This window comes from Pleurodeles waltl, chromosome 3_1, assembly GCF_031143425.1.
Source record: "Pleurodeles waltl isolate 20211129_DDA chromosome 3_1, aPleWal1.hap1.20221129, whole genome shotgun sequence".
Classification (NCBI taxonomy): domain Eukaryota; kingdom Metazoa; phylum Chordata; class Amphibia; order Caudata; family Salamandridae; genus Pleurodeles; species Pleurodeles waltl.
Genome location: NC_090440.1, coordinates 793642329 through 793664418, shown reverse-complemented (window position 1 = coordinate 793664418; position 22090 = coordinate 793642329). Strand labels below are relative to the sequence as shown.

The 22090-nt window shown below is 43.8% G+C and overlaps 1 protein-coding gene across 2 annotated transcripts in view; it reads right to left on the bottom strand.

The window, feature by feature from the left end:
- The window catches only part of DENND5A (DENN domain containing 5A), a 298910-nt gene that overhangs the window by 87047 nt on the left and 189773 nt on the right, over positions 1–22090 (bottom strand). For both annotated transcript variants that reach the window (XM_069223636.1, XM_069223637.1), the window contains 3 exons: positions 21529–21657; positions 11782–11903; positions 6050–6195 (listed from right to left, as the gene is read on the bottom strand). In XM_069223636.1, coding sequence (XP_069079737.1) covers positions 6050–6195; positions 11782–11903; positions 21529–21657 — 397 coding nt within the window. The remainder of the gene's footprint in view (positions 1–6049; positions 6196–11781; positions 11904–21528; positions 21658–22090) is intronic.

Sequence of the window (22090 nt, the reverse complement as noted above, 5' to 3'; positions counted from 1 at the left end):
TCGTGGAGAAGGCAGATGTGGGGATAGCGAAGGAGGTGAGAGAAGGTTGGGGGCAAAAGGGCTGGTAGAAGTGTCTTTAAACATCTTTGCAGTGTGTAAAATCTCGGAAAGAGGTTCTTCCTCAAAGGTAAGTCTCTTCTTTCTTGGCAAGATGTCTGCAGTCTCTGGCACAGGGTCCTTAGCCATGATTTCCTGTATTGTGTTTCTTCAAAGTCTTCCTGTAGTTTCTTAGCAAGTAGCCTTTCAGAGTTGTTGGATGTGCAATGAGCTCTTGATGCCAGTGCTTTTTTTGATGTCAAAACAGGGGTAGGCACACCCGGTTGCTTCTTGTCATGCTGGAATATGTCTTCAGATCTAAAGGCCGATGGACATGGACGGTCACTGAAAGATCCTGTTTTGGCTCTCATGCCTTCCCTGTGTACTGACCAGAGCCCGAAGGTGTTGGAGGTCCAGAGGGTGTTGGTTTCTTCAAATCAAATCAAATCATTAACATTTATAAAGCGCGCTACTCACCCGTGCGGGTCTCAAGGCGCTAGGGGAAAGGGGGAGTTACTGCTGCTCGAATAGCCAGGTTTTTAGGAGTCTCCGGAAAGCGGAGTGGTCCTGGGTGGTCCTGAGGCTGGTGGGGAGGGAGTTCCAGGTCTTGGCCGCCAGGAAGGAAAAAGATCTCCCACCCGCCGTGGAGCGGCGGATGCGAGGGACGGCAGCGAGTGCGAGACCAGAGGAACGGAGGAGGCGGGTGGGGACGTAGAAGCTGAGGCGTCGGTTGAGGTATTCCGGTCCCTTGTTGTGGAGGGCTTTGTGTGCGTGGGTGAGAAGTCGAAAGGTGATCCTTTTGCTGACTGGGAGCCAATGCAGGTGTCTCAGGTGTGCGGAGATGTGGCTGTTGCGGGGTACGTCGAGGATGAGGCGGGCCGAGGCGTTTTTAATGCGTTGCAGGCGATTTTGGAGTTTGGCTGTGGTCCCGGCGTAGAGGGTGTTGGCGTAGTCCAGGCGGCTCGTGACGAGGGCGTGGGTCACGGTTTTTCTAGTGTCGGCGGGGATCCAGCGGAAGATCTTGCGGAGCATGCAGAGGGTGAGGAAGCAGGCGGAGGACACAGCGTTGACTTGCTTGGTCATGGTGAGAAGAGGGTCCAAGATGAAGCCGAGGTTGCGGGCGTGGTCTGTGGGGGTCGGTGCGGTGCCGAGGGCCGTGGGCCACCAGGAGTCGTCCCAGGCGGACGGGGTGTTGCCGAGGATGAGGACTTCCGTTTTTTCAGAGTTCAGCTTTAGGCGGCTGAGCCTCATCCAATCTGCGACGTCCTTCATACCCTCTTGTAGGTTGGTCTTGGCGCTGGCGGGGTCCTTGGTGAGGGAGAGTATAAGTTGGGTGTCGTCGGCGTAGGAGGTGATGATGATGTCGTGCTTGCGAACGATGTTGGCGAGGGGGCTCATGTAGACATTGAAGAGTGTTGGGCTGAGCGATGAGCCTTGAGGTACGCCGCAGATGATCTCGGTGGGTTCTGAGCGAAACGGAGGGAGGTAAACTCTTTGGGAACGGTTTGAGAGGAAGGAGGCGATCCAGTCCAGGGCCTGGCCTTGGATCCCAGTGGAGCGGAGGCAGGTGATTAGGGTGCGGTGACAGACGGTGTCGAAGGCAGCCGAGAGGTCGAGGAGAATGAGGGTGACTGTTTCACCGTTGTCCATCAGGGTTCTGATGTCGTCAGTGACTGAGATGAGGGCGGTTTCCGTGCTGTGGTTGGTTCGGAATCCGGTTTGTGAAGGGTCGAGCAGGTTGTTGTTTTCCAGGAAGGTGGTCAGCTGTTTGTTGACGGTCTTCTCTATTACCTTGGCTGGGAAAGGCAGAAGAGAGATGGGGCGGAAGTTTTTCAGGTCGCTCGGGTCAGCCGTAGGTTTCTTTAGTAGGGCGTTGACTTCGGCGTGTTTCCAGCATTCGGGGAAGGTAGCAGAGGAAAAAGAAGAGTTGAGGACGGTCTGGAGGTGCGGGGCGATGATGTCGTCGGCTTTGTTAACGCACAATGTTGGAAGACCAACTCATTCTTGAGCGGTGCTCTGGCTCCAAGTGCGGATTCTTATGAGACATGCAGCCTGGTCAAGGTCATCATTCCAGGGTCTGCCCCAGCTGAAGTGGATGGAGACTCATGTTCTTCTTCTTCTTCTTCAATGGCGGCAGATACACTGGAGTCAATGACTTCTGGGCTTAGCTGGTAGGCAGGAACAGCTCCAAGTCATCTTCCCCCATGGTGTCAAAGTGATCTGCTTCTCCAAAGATGTCCATGGCTTCTTCAGCCGCTTGTCTCTGCATACTGATGTGGGCCCAGTGTCTGTTTCTACAATACCGGAGAGTCTTTTGATGTTGAAAAGTGAGACAAGAAGTGCACTTGCATCGTTATTGTTGGAAGGCGGATTATTAGTAGAGGTAAATACACACCAACCACTAGCAATAAAGGCCATCAAACCAATGTTAGGTCCAGTCAAGGTCTCAAAACATCAGCCCTGGCACAACCCTGGTAGCTTGGCAACGAGCAGGCAGCTATGTAAAGCATTTAAATACACCAATACAGTAACGAAACAACACACAATAAAAATCACACACCGATTAATAAAAATAGGACATATTTGTATCTTTAAAATGACACCAAAACCATAAAAATCCAATATAGGGAACCAGAGATAATGAATTTTTAAACATTAAAAGTAAAGCTAGCACGTAGAAGCTAGTAGTGCTTATAGGCTTAAAAAAGGTTGCACTGAACTGGGATACAGTCAAGAGTTCTAGCAGTCTGCAATATAACACTTTTACTCTTACTTCCAAAAGAGTTTCTTGATGCAGGAAAGTGGTCCACAACCCCAATCCAAGTTTTCAGAATCTCTGAGTTGCTCCATGGCACTACAATTCCCACAATACACCTGGCCAAATCCTTAAAAGTCTATTGAATGCTGTCCAGCTGGGCACTTCTGGCAGGAGTTGATGAAGGTGACCCTTCGTAGCTCCCTCATACCTGTCACTTACAGGAAGTCCACTCTTTAATCCTTTAGAAACCAGGCAAAGTCCTGTTTTGTGAAGCCTAGTGTGTGCAGCAGATGCAGTCCTTGAGAGTGCAGTCCTTTTTTGTGCAGGCCAGGGGTTCAGCAGGCAGTCCTTCTTCTTCTTCTTGTTTCTGGACAGGGATCTCTGGGTGTCCACAACACTAATCCAAGGGTCTAGAAGCTTTGAGATTGTCCTTGGGATGTTGGGACTATTTTTGCCAGAATGCACTTGGCCAATTCCTTCAAAGACCACTGGAGGCTGCCCAGCTGGGGTCTTCTTGATGGAGATGGTTTAGGTGAAGCTTTGTTGCTTTAAGGGAGTCCACTCCTGGGTCCTTTTTGAAGCATGACAAAGTCCTTAGGGCTGTTGTTCCAGTGTGCAACAGGAGCAGTCCTTCAGAGTTTAGTCCTTGGGGTTGCATACCAAGTTTTCAGCAGGGCAATCCTTCTTCTTCTTGTGATTTCAGGCGGCAGATCTGAGTTGCAATGCAGATCAGCCACTTTTATTCAATCATCCTGGGGGACAATCAGGGGGTGCAACCTTGTCCATTGAGCTGCATGGTGCCACCCAAAAGCATGATAGCTTCCTTCAAATTGTGGCATTTTCTTGTCTCATAAAGCACTGCACTTTAAAATTCCAAGATGGATAATTTTCCTCCAGAGGAGCAATACCTGGCTAAACCATCCTAGTGGTGTGGCTCATTTACATTGACACTCCCCCTTCTCGACATCTGCAAATTCCTTTCCTGGGCATGCTATCTATCTGTGGACTACAGGGTGAGAGGGCAGGCCTGACTGGCATTCCTTTTTGTCCTGCTTCCTTTGAAGCTAGTTTGATCTACCCAGCCCCTTTCCTGACCTCATCATCAGCGGACCTCCTCCTATCAGATAACCTCTGCTCAGTGCAGGCCACTTATCACCTCATCATAGCATCCTGGCTAATCCTGTTAAGGCTGATCAATTAGGAGAGGCCACTAGCAGGCTGGAATTTGGCTTACAGAAAAGAAAGTCTTATAACTTCTTTTCTGTATTAGTTATGATAAATTCACTGGTGGCATGTTGTTGGATTTAACAGTACCACTCTTTTGCGTCCTTTCATGACACATTTAGCTCCTTCCTAGCAACATCTATGCTTATGGAAAATATTCCCATGTTAGCCTACGGAGCTAAGTATCTACAATGAGGAAAAATTAAAGGTGCAGTTTGCTCCTTGCCAGGGCATATAAAACATGTCCCTACTTATAGTTACATAGCACCCCACCCCTGGAGCATCTAGGGGAGACCTTAGGGGTGACTAATATGGAAAAGCATGGTAGATTATCACTTTAGAAGTACTTTTAATTCCAAAGTCCAATTTGCACACATTTTACTTTTTAAAGACAGCCTTCAAGGCAGGGCTGCCTTTAAAAATGACAGCAGACAACATATCAGTGCACACTCCAGTGCAGGAAATCTACTGGGGCTCTAACTTCCCTGCCCTATTACATACTAGGAACATATAGGTAGTTTGAATCCCCCTTGTCCTAATGTCCACTAGGGACTTACAGTGGTCTGCCATTGCCAATGTTAACTGGACCACTTTAGGTGTGCAGCTTGGCGGGCTGCAAGATAGCCGTAAGCTGATAGTGCTCTACTGACCGCCAACGATCCAACACAAACCTTAAACCCCCTGGGGGCTTGGAACATTCTCCCCCTGCCCACAGGATCCCCCGTGGCATCAGTGGACCCACGATCCTGGGGTCCGGTGATGGATGCCCCAGATTGCTGAGTTTGTGGTGCAGGCAGCACAGCGAGATGTGGGCCCGAAGATGCAGCCGCTGCTGCCTGGAGGAGCCTGGGGAGCAGTGGCATAAGCTGGAGCATGCTGGGGCTGCTGGCTGACCTGGCTGGTGACTGGTGCCTGCCCGCAGGGGGATGGGGAGGGCTTGCCGCCGGACCACTGCGGGACATATGTATCTCTTGTGTGCCAGGCAGGGGGGCCTAGACGTGGCGTGACCCTGTGCACCCTCCAGAATGGCACAGTGCTGCGACACAGTGGCATAGGCCTCATGTGGCACATTTGGACGGCCTGCACCTCTCTCTGGGGCACCTCTCTCTCCCCCCACCACTTCGGCAGATGGATCTGGCTCACAGTCCTGTCTTACCACAATTCTGTGCTTGGTTGGGGGGGTCCTCCTTCTTCACTGCTACTCTGCTCTGGCCTACCCTGAAGGATATCCTGCACCCCTCATAAACTGTAAGTGTCATCGCAAGCGCTGCTACCACACATTACCAAACCCACCCATGCTAGACGTTGGGGAGGCGGCGGGGCCCCCTACTCTCCTTGGATTTCCTGGAGCACTCAATAGCCGGCGCCTAGCGGTGGCTCCTCGGCCACAAACCTGCACGGTGCGCATAGATAAAGCGCTAGTATTAGTTGGGGGGTATGGGAGCTGCTTCATCGTTAAATGCCAGAGGATATAGAATCTCTGCATATGCTACACCACCTGCAGACCTCTATCATTGCAGTGCGTAAGGCAGATAGGAACCAGGCAAAACACCATTTGTAGTCCGGCATTAGGCAACGATCTTCGAAGTACGATAGAGTAGAGAAAATATTGGAATCAATACTGTAACAGTCTTTCTCGTAGGCAGGAGTGGAGGGAAAGCCACAGGGACTTGAAGCACGAATGCAGCACAGGTCTAATCTCGGAGCCACATCGGTACATGTCGGAACCCAATGGTGGAGAAAAACAATCTACCAATGGAGTCAGTGCCCATGTGCATTGCCAGAGAGGAGTATCATACTACCTTCTGTCTCAAAGACTTCTTTGAACAAAACCAACTTTCAACATCTAAGCCAACTGTAAATGGGAGGAGTATGCACAGCATGTGTATATACAGCCCCACATGCTACAAACATAATATCACTCAAGAGGTGTAATTGCAACACCCATTTAAGTTCCATAATGCTGACTGGTTGTTGATTAACTGCAAAATCCAACTCAATACTTAAAATATTCTCACTGAAGTCACAAACCTCAAAAGTCATCTCTAGCATGTTCCTGGGTATCTGCAAGACTCCAGTTTCTCCCAGCTCTCCTGAGATGCAGATCCAAGGGTTGGCTGTAAACATGGAGCCCCCAAGCTTCTTACTTGGAGCAATTAATATGTGATAAGGGATCACTGCGTAAATGAAAAATTACATAGGAATGAAAGCTTTAATTTAATACTGTAAAACAACAAATTATCTTTAGTTGTAAATAAGCAATTTGCTCGTAAAAGAATGGACTCACTTAGTACAAACAGTATATGAAATAGTCTACAATATATATGCATGAAGTGAACCAGATATAAATTGTAAACAGAACTCAATATGAGACCGTTTTCGTGAATGAATTAGAATTCCGATTGTACTAGGAAACACATATCAATGAGACCTGTAAATTTCAGAATATGCATGATGTAATTTGCCTTTATATTTTATATTTAGTGATTCCAGGTTCTTCAATATAAATTTATTTACATGTAATAGTACCTTGAGTAAAAATAACAGAGTTAAAATTTTCATGCACAAGAACTTAGAGAAGGATGGTTACATCAACTGAGGTGTGAAAAGATGGAAGGCAAGTGAGAACAAAATAAGGCAACAACATTGGTAATCTGTGTCAAATCAATTTAGTTTAAATCATAGAAAGAACACTTTTAGTGGGTGAGTGGGATTTCTGCTTGACATTGCTATGTTACACTGTGAAAATGGTGGGTTTTTTAAATTTAGTTTCCGTGAGAAATAACAGAATCTTGGAAAGGCTCAGGTGGGAGGCAATCTGGTGAATGATGTATGAAAGGAGAGGGCAACTTGGCATGCAACAAGAGAATGAGAAGGAATTTGAACCAAAGCACTGCACAGCAAGACATTCAGAGTTTAGAGAACCATAGTAAATCGGTGATTCACCCCACCACCGGATGCACAGTGCCAGGTAGGCACCGATGTCTTAATGGTGGTGGGTGGACCAAGGTGAAGGTCTTTGTCCACACAACATGCTGGTGGACCGCTTGCCAGGCTCTAAACAACCCCCATGCGCATAATGCCACATCCCAGATCTGCAAAGGTCGGGGATGTTATTGAAGGCTAAGGCATCACTCTTCAATTGCTGCTTATTGGGTTTTGTGAAGGAGACTGATGTACAAGTCTCTCTCTTCAGTACCCTGTTTTTTGTAGTTGCTGATAAAGGGCCTGATTTAGTGTTTGGAGTTACTGCTCTCCAAATTTAAATATATCTGTCGTCCCGCAGATATTTCTTACAATGGCAGGAGCCACCATCATGGCAGTGCCAATCAATATATTAAAAGTTTGGCAACGGCTCAGTCAACATGACAGTACCGTCCGTCAACCATTTATATGTTTTATTTATTTTCAAAAATAAATTCAAAAAGTTGTATTTTGTTTTTGAAAATAGAAAACGCAATGCCCCCACACCATAAGAGTTTTCTCTCATGGTTTGGGGGTTATTTTATAGTTTTCACTGCCCCTTACAACCAGGCTTTACCTGGAAGTGACGGACTATGAAACCTGGCAATTTGACTGCCCACTGTAAATCAGGCGGGCAGTCAAAATGACCAAACCCCTACAGAGTGAGGGTCATCGGACAAGTATGTCAGCGATGGAGACAAAGTCTCTGTCTCTGACATACTGAAGGTCCACCTTTCTCTGAATGAGGCAAGCGGACCTTCAGGCTGGCGGAGTGTACACCGCCACTGTTGCTGCTGCCCTTTTTGCAAAACTCTAAATTAGGCCATACATTTTGTGGCAGACTTGCTGTTGAGATCTAGAGGTAGTGGTCACCAGAAAGCACTAATAAAATATGTAACTCTTAAAGCACTACATTTAGAGATTCTTTATGATTTACAATTTGTTTGGCATACTGTGTATTTCTATATTTATATATTCTCATGTACCTGTACCATCTAACCCTTAATTTTTTCTGTATTACTATCTACTATTCAATATTATTTATGAGCAATATGAGTCTAAAGCTAGTCAACTCCCGGTATCTAAGGGGGTTTCTCTTCAATCTGTCTTCAGACAGAGGATTTCAGTACGCTGCCACATGTCATGATTATAATGACTTTTCGCATCCAGGTATTACCCCTAAGTTAGATGTGCTAATCATTCAAACGTGAATATGTGTCATTAATATTAAATGCACATATAAGTTACGCTATTTCTCTGTGTAATGTTATAAAAACGTTTGTGTGACATATGTGCAGTACATTATCTAAAATCTGACTATTCTCTTTTATATTAATTGTTATTGATTTCTGAAGAGATTCTAGAATATCGATAAGTACATGTCCTGTTTAGTGTTACTACTCAAAAGAAAACAGTTTCGCAGAATAAAAATAATTTAAATTGCATCAGGCTGCCCTTGGTTGATTGTTTATTCTGAGAGTTTTAACAATAATGAAATAAGGTTATAAAATCTGAGCACAAAAAGTGAAAGGTTAGAAAGAAAGCCACTCCAGGAGAAAACGGAGAAAGCCGTACAGAATCAAGGGCCAGATGTAGCAAAAAAATATTTTGCGACTTGCAAATTGCGAGTCATAGCGACTCGCAATTTGCAACTCGCAAAATATTATGCAGAAAGGTGTCTCAGACACCTTCTGCGACTCGCTATGGGGTCGCAAAGACCCACCTCATGAATATTAAGGAGGTGGGTCGCATTTTGCGACCCCATAGCGAGTCCATGCACTCACAGGGATGGTGGCCTGCTGGAGACAGCTGACCTCCAAGTCTGTGACTGCTTTTTTAATAAAGCAGTTTTTTTTTCTTTTTGCAGCCCGTTTTCCTTAAAGGAAAACGAGTTGCAAAAAGAAAAAAAAAATCAGAGTAGGCAGTGGTCCATAGGACCACTGCCTGCTCTGAAAAAATATATTTTTTTGGCATTCACAAAGGGGAAGGGGTCCCATGGGGACCCCTTCCCTTTTGCAAATGTGTTACCATCCACTTCAAGTGGATGGTAACTGCGAGTTGGTTTGCGACCGCATTCGCGGTCACAAACCAACTCAGCATGGTGATGCGGTCGCAAATAGGAAGGGAACACCCCTTCCTATTTGCGAGTCGCAGCCTCAAATTGCGAGTCGGTACCGACTCGCAATTTGAGGTTGTGCATTGCGTTAGGCCTTTTGCGCGTCGCAAACTGCGTTTTTCGCAGTTTGCGACGCGCAAAAGGCTTCCTACATCTGGCCCTAAGTCTCTTTCTCATGTTACTAGTAGCTTGCAAGTAAAGTCGCAAAAACTGTCTTGCACTGCTTTTGCTCACATGGGGCCAGATGTACGAAAAAAGCAATTTGCGACTTGCAAATTGCGAGTCCCTGCGACTCGCAATTTGCAACTCGCAAATTGCTATGCAGTACGGTGTCTCAGACACCGACTGCAACTCGCAATGGGGTCGCAATGACCCACCTCATGAATATTCATGAGGTGGGTCGCAAATTGCGGCCCCATTGCGAGTATAGGCACTCGCTAACATGGAGGCCTGCTGACGTCAGCAGGCCTCCATGTTAGCGACCTGCTTGTCAATAAAGCAGGATTTTTTTTTTTTAAAGTGTAGCCCGTTTTCCCTAAGGGAAAACGAGCTGCACTTTAAAAAAATCCGAAACCTTTAGTTTCGGTTTTTCAGGGCAGGGAGTGGTCCCTTGGACCACTCCCTGCCCTGAAAAATTAATATCTGGTCCAGTCACAAAGGGGAAGGGGTCCCATGGGGACCCCTTCCCGTTTGCGACTGGGTTACCATCCACTTCAAGTGGATGGTAACTGCGAGTCCATTTGCGGCCGCTTTCGCGGCCGCAAATGGAATTGCATACCAGTGCGAGTCGCTAATAGGAAGGGAACACCCCTTCCTATTAGCGAGTCTGAAATGCATTTTGCGAGTCGGATCCGACTCGCAAAATGCATTTCTGCATAGCAAACCCACGTTTGCGAGTCGCAAACGGCGATTTTCGCCGTTTGCGACTCGCAAACGGGTTGCTACATCTGGCCCCATATCCCTATCCTAATTGGAGGCTAATGAGGAGGAAAGTATTCAATGTTCGCTTTCTGAGCTTATCAGCGCATACAGCAAAAATACCAGTCTCTGCTATTATACTGAACACAAGTCCTTATTGTTAAGACATTAATATGGTTGTGAATCATCTTTAAAAATCAAACTCGTTTTTCTTTTTTCTGCTGTGATTAGCTTAGTTAAGTCTAAAATTAACTTAGTGCTTAGAGGTAGAAGAATAAGGGTAAATTGCTGTAGAAATTGGAGTTTTCCTTGTATTTAAACTTTTAGTAAACATTGCTGCTGCCATTTTATTTATCTTTATTGTAGTTACAATTTACATTGTGTGCACTAGAATAGGGTTTTGATTTTTTTTTTAAATCTTTGAAATTAAAACTTCATTTTCTGGTTTTCTTGGGTGTGTTATTCTTTAATGAAAGAGGATTTGTTTGGATATCAACTAGCTTACCCAGTAATATCTCATGGGATGGCTCACTCAAATAATGTTGAGTGGGTTATGGGGCTGTTGCAGTCCAACAGTTTTTCTGTCTCGGATTGGCACACTACACTGTCTTAGGGCCTGATTTAAATCTTGGCAGAGGGGTTACTCCATCAAAATCTAAATACCGTTGTTTTCTATGGTATTTAGATTTCGGCGGATGGGACATCCATCACTGTTGCGAAGGAGTAACCCACTGCCGGGATCTAAATCAAGTCAGCATTTTAGAGACATTTAGAAAACGTATCACACCTGTGTTTCTTTTCTAGAAGTTAGCTGTGTAATGGCTTCTTTATTTGCCCTGAGGGGTAGAGAACAAAGAGAGCATAGTTATAGCAGTGGTTTACCTTCTTCAGATGCAATAGGAGTCCTTCTTAGGCAGTGAGGGTTTGGGAGATTTCTTTTTCGTAGATATTATTCACTGCCAGGATACCAAACTCTATTGCTGAGGTTTAGATGGTGCAGTGAAGAGGGATGTGATCTAGAGGCTGATGTGTCACTTGTGTAATTAGGGGATTTGAGTTACAGTGCTAATTTTCATACTTGTCCACAGTGCGTGCTGCTGAGCAAGTTAAGATTTTCCCTTAGTAATCTGCAGCTTTAAAAAATAGAGGGTTTTACTCTTTGTGTATCTTTAGAAAAATGCATTGATACATAAGAGCTTTGGTACCCAAATTTGCCACACTGGGTATGGAACCAGGTTAGCCGATAGTAAGAAGTACAAAAATTAAACACAGCTACTCCTAGTCCAAGATTTGAGGAGCTATTTTCCTTTGGGAAAACAGCTCTATCCAAACTTTTCTTCCACTACCCTATCATGGGGACCCAGTGATGTATTGAGAATACATTAACATGGATATTATGGGCACAAGGAAAATATATTTCACTCCTTTTGGTTTGTAACTTTATTCTGCCAGTACTGCGTTCCTGTTGGATATATTAGGTAATCACAACTTGTGAAAAGAGATCCTCAAACAGGAATCAAATATTGTTGACATCCTTACTTCTCTATCTCCCCCTTTATAGTGTTCTGTTTTCTAAAAAAATGGCTTTTTGATACTGTAATAATTTTCAGTCAATATCTCTGACTTGACTCGCTGACATCCTGCATGAGCTTTATACACAATGAAACATTTCAAACTCGAAAAACAATGTTTGACAAAACTGTGTAAGAGATCTACATATATAACAAATGATCTATATTTTTAAAACAAGAAATCTAATACTTACAGATAGTTGTGAAAACATTTGTAAAGCAAAAGTAATCAACAGCATTAAATGACAGCAGGTGATAAAGGAATTGTTCTTTCTCATCATCACAGCGCAGGAAAGCATAACGCTTGTATAGTTTTCTGTTGAAAGAAGGTAGTTGTTACACATCGTCAAACAGGTGTGTATTTTATAAAAGTCAGCAACATGTTGCTTTTATTAGGAAATGCTATTAAACTAGAAAATGGAAATGAAAACAGCAACAAGGCCAGCACCCAAGACACGCAAGTGCCTAATCCAGCATGTTGAAAATAATGTAAGGTGATGCTTCCTTCCTAACTGTACTGACATCAAAACCATCACACCTTCCTGATTAAAGGATATTGCTTGAAGCTCTTGTAATAGTCGGTGCAAATATGTTCTGACATCGTAAGCATGAGCCACTGATTAGACAGCTAATAATATTGACTTGTTTTTCATATAGAGCTTCTTATGAAACGTCTATCTTTTCTAAGTGTCGTAAGAAACAGGTGTTACTATTACCTTTTTTGCAGTGCTCAATGTACCAGCCCTACAAGGATGGAAGGTTAAGTTGGTCTTGGCAAAAATCAAACTCAAGACCTGCAAATCAGAGCACGTCAGTGGTAAGGACTTAAGTCACAGAGCCATCCTGCTGATGGATATTTTCACTATTGCTTTCAGGGCCAGACTGGCCATAGCGAGCACTGGACATTTCCCCGGGAGGCCCAAAAGGTGGGGGCCTGATTTTGCAGCAGTGGGGACTGATTTTGTTACTATGGACCGGTAGCAGTGCTGCCAACTCGGCCCCCAGAAACAAAAGCAACTGCGCTTTGCACTGAGGCCCCCCAACCCGAGTGCTAGTCTGACAAAATTGCCAGGGCTGCTTTGAGTTCCCAGTCTGGCCCTGATTGCACTAATTTCCTTCAACCTAAATACAAATATCTGCTATTTTAAACAATAAATACATCCTGTCCACATCACAATCACCTTGTAATTAGCTACTAACATGTCTTAATTTTCCAAATATTATATTTGAGTTGCGACAACAACATTAAATTGTACAGTAATTTCAAGCAGAAGAAACCCAACTGGACACTTCAAATACAAAAGAAGATTGTCACCCAATTTATATATACCTCAGTGAAAAACACAGTGCAGACTGTAAAAATCAAAACTTCTTTGTGCTTTACTACAATGTACACTACAGCATGGATCAAATAATACACTGAAAACTACAACTGCAAGAAATATCATTTTTTTACTTCTTCTTTCCTAGTGAGAAGAAACAAATTGAGCAAATGGGAAATCTCCATTTATCTTTTTCTCTCACAAAATATACACATTCATTATTACATGGTGTGTCCATGAATACGAAGAGCTACAAATAACTATGTTTAGTATACTACACAATAACATTGCCCTTATTACAGTTTTCAAACCGTCAGAAGAATTCTGAGCCTGTCTGAAGCACTCAGCATGTAGCCCGAGCTTCACATGATGCAACTCCTGCAATGTATATACTCTACAGAGAGGGGTGCATTGTCATGTATTTTAGCTGGTTATGTAAGGAAAATGTCACTTACCCAGTGTACATCTGTTCGTGGCATTAGTCGCAGCAGATTCACATGCTGTGCATAGTCCGCCGTCTGGTGTTGGGCTCGGAGTGTTACAAGTTGTTTTTCTTCGAAGAAGTCTTTTCGAGTCACGAGACCGAGGGACTCCTCCCACTTCGGTTCCATTGCGCATGGGCGTCGACTCCATCTTAGATTGTTTTCCCCGCAGAGGGTGAGGTAGGAGTTGTGTATGCTAGTAATAGTGCCCATGCAATGGAATGAATATGTATGTACCAAATGAAGGTTAAAGTAATATATTTACAAATGTACAAATGTTGAAGATATACTTCCAAACGGCTACAGGCTCCCGGGGAGGCGGGTGGGCGCATGTGAATCTGCAGCGACTAATGCCACGAACAGATGTACACTGGGTAAGTGACATTTTCCGTTCGGTGGCATGTATAGCTGCAGATACACATGCTGTGCATAGACTAGTAAGCAGTTATCTCCCCAAAAGCGGTGGTTCAGCCTGTAGGAGTGGAAGTAGTTTGAAATAAAGTTCTTAGTACGGCTTGCCCTACTGTGGCTTGTTGTGCAGATAACACATCTACACAGTAGTGTTTAGTAAATGTATGAGGCGTAGACCATGTTGCTGCCTTACATATTTCGTTCATTGGAATATTTCCTAGAAAGGCCATAGTAGCACCTTTCTTTCTGGTTGAGTGTGCCTTTGGTGTAATAGGCAGCTCCCTCTTTGCTTTAAGATAGCAGGTTTGGATGCACCTAACTATCCATCTGGCAATACCTTGTTTTGAAATTGGATTTCCTGTATGAGGTTTTTGAAAGGCAATAAATAGTTGTTTTGTCTTTCTAATTACTTTTGTTCTGTCAATGTAGTACATTAGTGCTCTTTTGATGTCTAATGTATGTAGTGCTCTTTCAGCTATTGAATCTGGCTGTGGGAAGAACACTGGTAATTCTACTGTTTGATTTAAGTGGAACGGTGAGATAACCTTTGGTAAGAATTTTTGATTTGTTCTTAGAACTACTTTATTCTTGTGTATTTGAATAAATGGTTCTTGTATGGTAAACGCCTGTATTTCACTTACTCTTCTTAGAGATGTGATGGCAATGAGAAATGCAACTTTCCACGTTAAGTATTGCATTTCACAAGAATGCATGGGTTCGAAAGGTGGACCCATGAGCCTTGTTAAGACAATGTTGAGGTTCCATGAAGGAACAGGTGGTGTCCTTGGTGGTATAATTCTCTTTAGGCCTTCCATAAATGCTTTAATGACAGGTATTCTAAACAGGGAAGTTGAATGAGTAATCTGCAGGTAAGCAGATATTGCGGCGAGATGTATCTTTATGGAAGAAAAAGCTAGATTGGATTTTTGCAAATGTAGTAAATATCCTACTACATCTTTTGGAGACGCATGCAATGGATGAATTTGATCATTATGGCAGTAATAAACTAATCTTTTCCATTTACTTGCATAGCAGTGTCTAGTGAAAGGTTTTCTAGCTTGTTTTATGACCTCCATACATTCTTGTGTGAGGTCTAAGTGTCCAAATTCTAGGATTTCAGGAGCCAAATTGCTAGATTCAGCAATGCTGGGTTTGGATGCCTGATCTGTTGTTTGTGTTGTGTTAACAGACCTGGTCTGTTGGGTAGTTTGACATGAGGTACTACTGACAGGTCTAGCAGTGTCGTATACCAAGGTTGTCTTGCCCATGTTGGTGCTATTAGTATGAGTTTGAGTTTGTTTTGACTCAATTTGTTTACTAGATATGGAAGGAGAGGGAGAGGGGGAAAAGCGTACGCAAATATCCCTGACCAATTCATCCATAGAGCATTGCCTTGGGAGTACCTCTGTGGGTACCTGGATGCGAAGTTTTGTCATTTTGCGTTTTCTTTTGTTGCAAATAGATCTATTTGAGGTGTTCCTCAAATTTGATAGTAAGTGTTCAGTATTTGGGGGTGAATTTCCCACTCGTGGATTTGTTGGTGATCCCGAGAGAGATTGTCTGCTAGTTGGTTCTGGATCCCTGGAATAAATTGTGCTATTAGGCGAATATGGTTGTGAATTGCCCAATGCCATATTTTTTGTGTTAGGAGACACAACTGTGTCGAGTGTGTCCCCCCCTGTTTGTTTAAATAATACATTGTCGTCATGTTGTCTGTTTTGACAAGAATGTATTTGTGGGTTATCATGGGTTGGAATGCTTTCAACGCTAGAAATACTGCTAACAGTTCTAAGTGATTTATGTGAAACTTTCTTTGATGTATGTCCCATTGTCCTTGGATGCTGTGTTGATTGAGGTGTGCTCCCCACCCTGTCATGGAAGCATCCGTTGTTATAACGTATGTTGGCACTGGGTCTTGGAAAGGCCACCCTTTGTTTAAATTTGTACTGTTCCACCATAGAAGAGAGATGTATGTTTGGCGGTCTATCAACACCAGATCTAGAAGTTGACCCTGTGCCTGTGACCATTGTGATGCTAGGCACTGTTGTAAGGGCCGCATGTGCAACCTTGCGTATGGGACAATGGCTATGCATGAAGACATCATGCCTAGGAGTTTTAATACTATTTTTGCTTGTATCTTTTGTGTTGGATACATGGCCTGTATTAACTTGTGAAATGTTGGAACCCTTTGTGGACTTGGAGTGGCTATCCCTTTTGTTGTGTTGATTGTCGCTCCTAAGTATTGCTGTGTTTGACACGGCAAAAGGTGTGACTTTGCATAGTTGATGGAGAAACCCAGCTTGTGAAGGATTTGTATAACATAATTTGTGTGATGTGAACACTTTGTTAGCGTGTTGGTCTTGATTAACCAATAGTCTAAGTAAGGGAACACGTGTATTTGCTGCCTTCTGTTATGTGCAGCTACTACTGCTAGGCATTTTGTAAAGACTCTTGGCGCAGTTGTTATTCCGAATGGCAACACTTTGAATTGGTAATGTATGCCCTTGAATACGAACCTTAGGTATTTCCTGTGCGAAGGATGTATCGGTATATGGAAATACGCATCTTTTAGATCTAATGTTGTCATGTAGTCTTGCTGTTTGAGCAGTGGGATTACGTCTTGTAATGTGACCATGTGAAAGTGGTCTGATTTGATGTAGGTGTTTAGTGTTCTGAGATCTAGTATTGGTCTTAGAGTTTTGTCTTTTTTTGGTATTAGAAAGTGCAGTGAGTAAACTCCTGTGTTCTTTTGTTGACGTGGTACTAGTTCTATTGCGTCCTTTTGCAGTAATGCTTGAACTTCTAGTCCTAGAAGGTCTATATGCTGTTTTGACATATTGTGTGTTTTCGGTGGGACGTTTGGAGGGAGTTGGAGAAATTCTATGCAATAACCATGTTGGATAATTGCTAAGACCCAAGTGTCTGTTGTTATTTCCTCCCAAGATTTGTAGAACTGGCTTAGTCTCCCCCCCCACTGGTGTTGTGTGACTTGTGAGTCACTGTTTATTTTGAGGGGTTTTGGGACCTTGAAATTTTCCCCGGTTTCTTGGGAATTGGCCCCCTCTGTATTGTCCCCAAAAACCTCCCCTTTGATATTGTCCCTGGTAGGTAGGTGGTCTTGTTTGTGAGGTGCTGGTTTCTGTGGGTTGACCTCGAAACCCTCCCCTAAAAGTTGTTTTACGAAATGTGCCAAATGTGCCTCTGCCCTGCGGGGAGTAGAGTGCGCCCATGGCTTTGGCTGTATCGGTGTCCTTTTTTAATTTTTCAATTGCAGTGTCGACCTCCGGCCCAAACAATTGCTGTTCATTAAACGGCATATTGAGCACAGCTTGTTGTATTTCGGGTTTGAACCCAGATGTGCGCAGCCATGCGTGCCTCCTTATCATGACTGCAGTATTTATTGTCCTTGCAGCTGTATCCGCTGCATCCATGGAAGACCGTATCTGATTGTTCGAGATACTTTGTCCCTCTTCCACCACCTGTTGCGCTCGTTTTTGGAACTCTTTGGGGAGGTGTTCGATGAGATGTTGCATCTCATCCCAATGAGCCCTGTCGTATCTCGCCAGGAGTGCTTGCGAGTTGGCGATGCGCCACTGATTTGCCGCTTGTGCTGCAACCCTTTTTCCCGCTGCATCAAATTTGCGGCTCTCCTTGTCCGGAGGTGGTGCGTCGCCTGATGTATGCGAGTTGGCTCTCTTACGAGCTGCCCCCACAACTACTGAGTCTGGTGTCAGTTGTGATGTAATAAAAACAGGGTCTGTGGGCGGAGCCTTGTATTTTTTCTCCACCCATGGAGTTATGGCTCTGCTTTTAACTGGCTCCTGAAATATCTGTTTTGAGTGCCTTAGCATTCCTGGAAGCATGGGAAGGCATTGATAATGGCTATGGGTGGAGGACAGGGTGTTAAAGAGGAAGTCATCCTCAATAGGCTCCGAATGTAGCGAGACATTATGGAATTCGGCTGCCCTAGCTACCACCTGTGCATATGATGTACTGTCCTCAGGTGGTGACGGTTTAGTTGGGTACGACTCCGGGCTATTGTCCGATACTGGAGCGTCGTAGAGGTCCCATGCATCCGGATCATCCTGGCTCATTGTGGTATGAGCTGGTGAGTGTGTTAATGGTGGAGTTTGTGCTGGTGATGCATGAGTTGATGGTGGTGGAGAGGGTGGTGGAGTTACCTTCTTTACCACCTTTGCTTGTGGTTGCTTGTCTCCTTGCTGGAAGTCAAGTTTCCTTTTCCTTTTGATTGGGGGAAGAGTGCTAATCTTCCCTGTATCCTTTTGAATAAAGATCCGCTTTTGCGTGTGATCTGGCTCAATTGTTTGTAATTCCTCCTCAAATCTGTGTTTTTTTAGTTGAGAGGACAGTCCCTGTTCCTCTGAGTAGGAACCAGTTTTCGGTTCGGTTGCCGGGTGTTTCGGCACTGAAACCGTGTCTCTGGATTTTTTCGGCTCCGACAAGATCTTTTTTCTTTTCGGCGTCGCGCCCTCTCGGTGCCGACCAACTTCGGTGCTGCTGTGTCGGTGCCGAATTTTTTCTGCGTCACTCTCTCGGTCCAGAGATTGCTGCGTGCCTGTATCTCGACCGGAGTCGGATGACTTCGACAGCAGCTCGCCCTTTTTCGGTGCCGATGGACGGTCACCTACTTTCCGGGTTAAGCCATGGCCTGTTGGCGGTGGCGTCCCCTGGGCTTTGTCAGTTTTTTCGTGTGATTTTTGTTTCGACGTCTTACTCACGGTTGGTTGTTCTTCGACGTCGAATTCTTCGGAATCCGACTCGTGGATGGAGAAAGTTTCTTCTTCCTCCTCCTCGAACCGTTGTTGTCCTGTCGGCGTGGACGCCATCTGCAACCTCCTGGCTCTTCGGTCTCTGAGCGTTTTTCTCGACCGAAACGTGTGACAGGCTTCGCACGTATCCTCCTTGTGCTCGGGGGACAGGCACAAGTTACAGACCAAATGTTGATCCGTATAAGGATATTTATTATGGCATTTAGGACAGAATCGGAACGGGGTCCGTTCCATCAGTCTCGATGTTGCACGCGGTCGGGCCGACCAGGCCCCGACGGATGATCGAAATTACCCCGAAGGTCTACCGGAGCTCTTCAAGATTCGGTGTCGATTTGTTCTAACTAACCCGATACCGAACGAAACAATACCGACAAATTTTTCTGAGATTCTGACTAACTTTCCGACCCGAAACACGGAGCGAAAAGAAACACGTCCGAACCCGACGGCGGAAAGAAAACAATCTAAGATGGAGTCGACGCCCATGCGCAATGGAACCGAAGTGGGAGGAGTCCCTCGGTCTCGTGACTCGAAAAGACTTCTTCGAAGAAAAACAACTTGTAACACTCCGAGCCCAACACCAGACGGCGGACTATGCACAGCATGTGTATCTGCAGCTACACATGCCACCGAACCTATTTTTTCATTTTTATAGTCTTACGTTCATGACATAGAACTCTGATATAATACTGCAGAATTCCCACTGCAAAGCAAATGTTAAAGCAATTTTAAATTGTAATAACATATTCTCCATTTTCCTCTTAAACCTATTTTTTTTAGATAAACTGGTGCTTCAAATGGCAAAGCAAACTCCATATCTGCCTTAACAGGTTTCTACAAGTGTTACTAACAGAGATACCAAAAGTATATAACACTTCCTAAATGTATGCTCAGCTTTATTCAATCTTTTGGAAAGATTCACATGCAGACCGTTCCAAGACAATCATGCCATCTTAGTCCAGGTAAGACAATCAGGCTTTGAAGGACTATGCCTACATATTTCTCTAGGCAGACACAACTTCTGAATTATATGGGCTAATTGCAAGATGACCTTCAGGCAACAATGAAGAGGGTAGTGGTAAGGCAAGCAAATAGTGCTTCTAGCCTTAAAAGCTTTGAATGTCTGAGAAGGTGGAGACCATGAAAAAGGAGAATGACCTGAGAAAATGGCATGAGGGAACTTCACAATTACAAAGCCTGATTTGCATCTCTACAGTGTCTTCTTTGTGGAAGTCTCTCAATTGGAAGAAAGATCAGTGTCCATAATCCAGATGCAAAGTAATAAGGATGACAATCTTAATAAAGCAAGGTCTTAGATCAATATTTTTCTATCACTTCACCAAGGAGGAAGTGAGAAAACATGCTCAATTTGCTAAGCTTTACTTGACACTGTTGAGGTTCAGATACTCAGATGTATTGACAAGCTAGCATTAGATAACCTTTCTTCACATGCGCTGCCCATTGTTTCAAATATCAATTTAGTATGGAGTCACCTAGAGACGCATCCGTTTACAATAGAGTCAGGAAATTCCTGTAGATCATAGCATTTACCTCACCCAAAGTAGCAGTTACAACATCTGGCTAGGTAACAAGATACAGGTTAGGATAAAAGGGTCATCTCATACTTCGGATCCAAGAACTATGGTACTTAAGGGGGCTAGAAGAGAATTTAACTTCCAAAAAGACCTTCATTACCAGGTTTGCATAGAGGAGCGAAAGCTTTCACTGCATTTTTTAACATGGCGTCATACTGCTTTGTATGATGAATTGATTTTTTTAAATAAATATTCATCCATATAACATTTGACAGTAATCCATTAGGCATAACAGGCTCAGCTGTAAGACCTGTCAAACTCAATGTAAGGTAAAGTGGATACAAAGGAACTCAAGGAGTAAACTGACAACTTATTAAAACATCAGGTGACATTCTTAAGTTATTCAGCTTGATTGTCCAAGACAGGTTTGCATAAAAACATTGTATTATCTTTTCTACAAGGTTATGTTAATGGGAGTCATCAAAACCAGATGAAGTGCCTAAGGGTTCTCCAACACAAAAACGTACTGGTGAAATAGAGGTTTAAGGGAGGATTCTCATAAGAAAAACAACCTCTGTTGGTGCAAAACAGAGGTGCAAGAATTTGGTGTTGCGCTGTGTAACAAATTCCAGAAAATTCAAGTAGGGGGAGGAGAACTGTAGAAAATAATAGTAATTGTTTCTCAGGTGTGTGCTAAACAGCTACTCATGGACTTTGAATGTGAGTTAAAAGTTGAGGCTAAGTGGAAAATCCTGACACCCCTTCAGAATTCCAGATGTTTATAGACTCAATGAGACCAGATATTGGATAATGGGAATGGGAACGGTAATGGGAACTTATGATCAGAAGAGGGGTCTGTAGTTGCAACAACTACCAAGAGATGATCCCACTCTACTACCAAAGAACACTGGCTCTTCTCCCTTCTTCTTTTGTTTGTCTGTTTTTTGTGTTTATGAGGTCTTTCAGAATATGGATCGGTAAAGAAAGGTGCTAGTACTAGTACCAGTAGCAATTTACATACACCCTAGACATTATTAAGTAAAATGCAGGTAGCTTTCAACCAGTGGCTACTCTCTACAATACAGAACTTCTAACCACCTCCTTATACTCAATCATTCTCAGCAATACTGTGCTTCACAATTGCATCACAAAGTTTGGACACATTCTTACAAGCTTTGTCACCAGGTTTCTGTATGAAAGCTCCTTGCTGGGCCTTACTACCAGCTCACATATGGTAGGCCATCTTCGATACCCTTGTGTCAGCCTATTGTAATAACACTCATTTTAACTCTTGACTATTACTGATAAACGCAAGTAAAAGGCTGGTAAACACCTTTAGCCATTACACTTATGACTACAATTACTATCATGTTGTATGTTTTGCTAAACTAATTGCACTCTTACTTGGTCAGCTCGTGGTCCAAAAGAAGCTGTTTTAAATGTCTGGAAAGGAGTTTCTTTTCCATAGACAGTCGAACCCATGCCCTTGCCTTACCAACATCGGTTTTGATCTCACCAATATTTTGGATGTGTCTGAAACAGAAACCAATATTAGAAACAGAATAGTAAACCTGCTGTTAAGTGAAGCTATCACTTCAAAATTAACCACAACATTATCTGGACTCATTACACTGCACTCAAGTTAAACCTTAGTAATTTGTTTTCATCCTGCACCTTTATTGGCCTTATGCCAACTTGACAAGAAGGCTTGCAGATGAAAACTCATACTGACTATTCACGCAACCAAATGAAGGAAAAAATAAACAGTGTATCATCAACATAATCAAGGTTTGGTAAGAAAAACAGTGAATGAATAAATACTGGCAAAAATATAAAAATATTCCTACGAAAGAATAAGGTTAGGCTAGAAGGAGAGAAGGCCAAGGGGACAAGGGTATTGATAAAATGTAGTACAAGATGTGGGGAAAATAAAAAACACTTTTGAGAGACGTGAAAAATGAAGAGA